The 2,500-nt window shown below is 33.6% G+C and overlaps 1 protein-coding gene across 1 annotated transcript in view; it reads left to right on the forward strand.

Moving 5' to 3' along the window:
• LOC120022046 (collagen alpha-2(IX) chain-like) overlaps positions 1–2,500 on the forward strand; it is a 26,745-nt gene that overhangs the window by 18,024 nt on the left and 6,221 nt on the right. Inside the window, exon 16 of the mRNA XM_038965841.1 lies at positions 68–121. Coding sequence (XP_038821769.1) covers positions 68–121 — 54 coding nt within the window. The remainder of the gene's footprint in view (positions 1–67; positions 122–2,500) is intronic.

Below are 2,500 nucleotides of genomic sequence, written 5' to 3' on the forward strand. Positions count from 1 at the left end.
ACACGGATGAAGATGATGATAATGAACATGATGTTGATGAAGATTATGATAATAATCTTTTCTACAGGGTGGCCGAGGTATCAAGGGCCCACAGGGAGCTGTTGGCAAGAAGGGAGAGAACGTGAGTGAACACCCTGACTTCCCCCCCTTCTATTTAATATTCTAGTCTGGTATCTACTATTACTACAATGTAACACAGTCTACTGTTCATATTCTATTCTGGTATCTACTATTACTACAATGTAACACAGTCTACTGTTCATATTCTATTCTGGTATCTACTATTACTACAATGTAACACAGTCTACTGTTCATATTCTAGTCTAGTATCTACTATTACTACAATGTAACACAGTCTACTGTTCATATTCTATTCTGGTATCTACTATTACTACAATGTAACACAGTCTACTGTTCATATTCTAGTCTAGTATCTACTATTACTACAATGCAACACAGTCTACTGTTCATATTCTAGTCTGGTATCTACTATTACTACAATGTAACACAGTCTACTGTTCATATTCTAGTCTGGTATCTACTATTACTACAATGTAACACAGTCTACTGTTCATATTCTAGTCTGGTATCTACTATTACTACAATGTAACACAGTCTACTGTTCATATTCTAGTCTGGTATCTACTATTACTACAATGTAACACAGTCTACTGTTCATATTCTAGTCTGGTATCTACTATTACTACAATGTAACACAGTCTACTGTTCATATTCTAGTCTGGTATCTACTATTACTACAATGTAACACAGTCTACTGTTCATATTCTAGTCTGGTATCTACTATTACTACAATGTAACACAGTCTACTGTTCATATTCTATTCTGGTATCTACTATTACTACAATACAACACAGTCTACTGTTCATATTCTATTCTGGTATCTACTATTACTACAATACAACACAGTCTACTGTTCATATTCTAGTCTGGTATCTACTATTACTACAATGTAACACAGTCTACTGTTCATATTCTAGTCTGGTATCTACTATTACTACAATGTAACACAGTCTACTGTCCATATTCTATTCTGGTATCTACTATTACTACAATGTAACACAGTCTACTGTTCATATTCTAGTCTAGTATCTACTATTACTACAATGCAACACAGTCTACTGTTCATATTCTAGTCTGGTATCTACTATTACTACAATGTAACACAGTCTACTGTTCATATTCTAGTCTGGTATCTACTATTACTACAATGTAACACAGTCTACTGTTCATATTCTAGTCTGGTATCTACTATTACTACAATGTAACACAGTCTACTGTTCATATTCTAGTCTGGTATCTACTATTACTACAATGTAACACAGTCTACTGTTCATATTCTAGTCTGGTATCTACTATTACTACAATGTAACACAGTCTACTGTTCATATTCTAGTCTGGTATCTACTATTACTACAATGTAACACAGTCTATTGTTCATATTCTAGTCTGGTATCTACTATTACTACAATGTAACACAGTCTACTGTTCATATTCTAGTCTGGTATCTACTATTACTACAATGTAACACAGTCTACTGTTCATATTCTATTCTGGTATCTACTATTACTACAATGTAACACAGTCTACTGTTCATATTCTAGTCTGGTATCTACTATTACTACAATGTAACACAGTCTACTGTTCATATTCTATTCTGGTATCTACTATTACTACAATGTAACACAGTCTACTGTCCATATTCTAGTCTGGTATCTACTATTACTACAATACAACACAGTCTACTGTTCATATTCTAGTCTGGTATCTACTATTACTACAATGTAACACAGTCTACTGTCCATATTCTAGTCTGGTATCTACTATTACTACAATGCAACACAGTCTACTGTTCATATTCTAGTCTGGTATCTACTATTACTACAATGTAACACAGTCTACTGTTCATATTCTAGTCTGGTATCTACTATTACTACAATGTAACACAGTCTACTGTTCATATTCTATTCTGGTATCTACTATTACTACAATGTAACACAGTCTACTGTCCATATTCTAGTCTGGTATCTACTATTACTACAATACAACACAGTCTACTGTTCATATTCTAGTCTGGTATCTACTATTACTACAATGTAACACAGTCTACTGTCCATATTCTAGTCTGGTATCTACTATTACTACAATGCAACACAGTCTACTGTTCATATTCTAGTCTGGTATCTACTATTACTACAATGTAACACAGTCTACTGTCCATATTCTAGTCTGGTATCTACTATTACTACAATGTAACACAGTCTACTGTTCATATTCTAGTCTGGTATCTACTATTACTACAATGTAACACAGTCTACTGTTCATATTCTAGTCTGGTATCTACTATTACTACAATGTAACACAGTCTACTGTCCATATTCTAGTCTGGTATCTACTATTACTACAATGCAACACAGTCTACTGTTCATATTCTAGTCTGGTATCTACTATTACTACACTGTAACACAGTCTACTGTGTCGG

This window comes from Salvelinus namaycush, chromosome 27, assembly GCF_016432855.1.
Source record: "Salvelinus namaycush isolate Seneca chromosome 27, SaNama_1.0, whole genome shotgun sequence".
Lineage (NCBI taxonomy): Eukaryota > Metazoa > Chordata > Actinopteri > Salmoniformes > Salmonidae > Salvelinus > Salvelinus namaycush.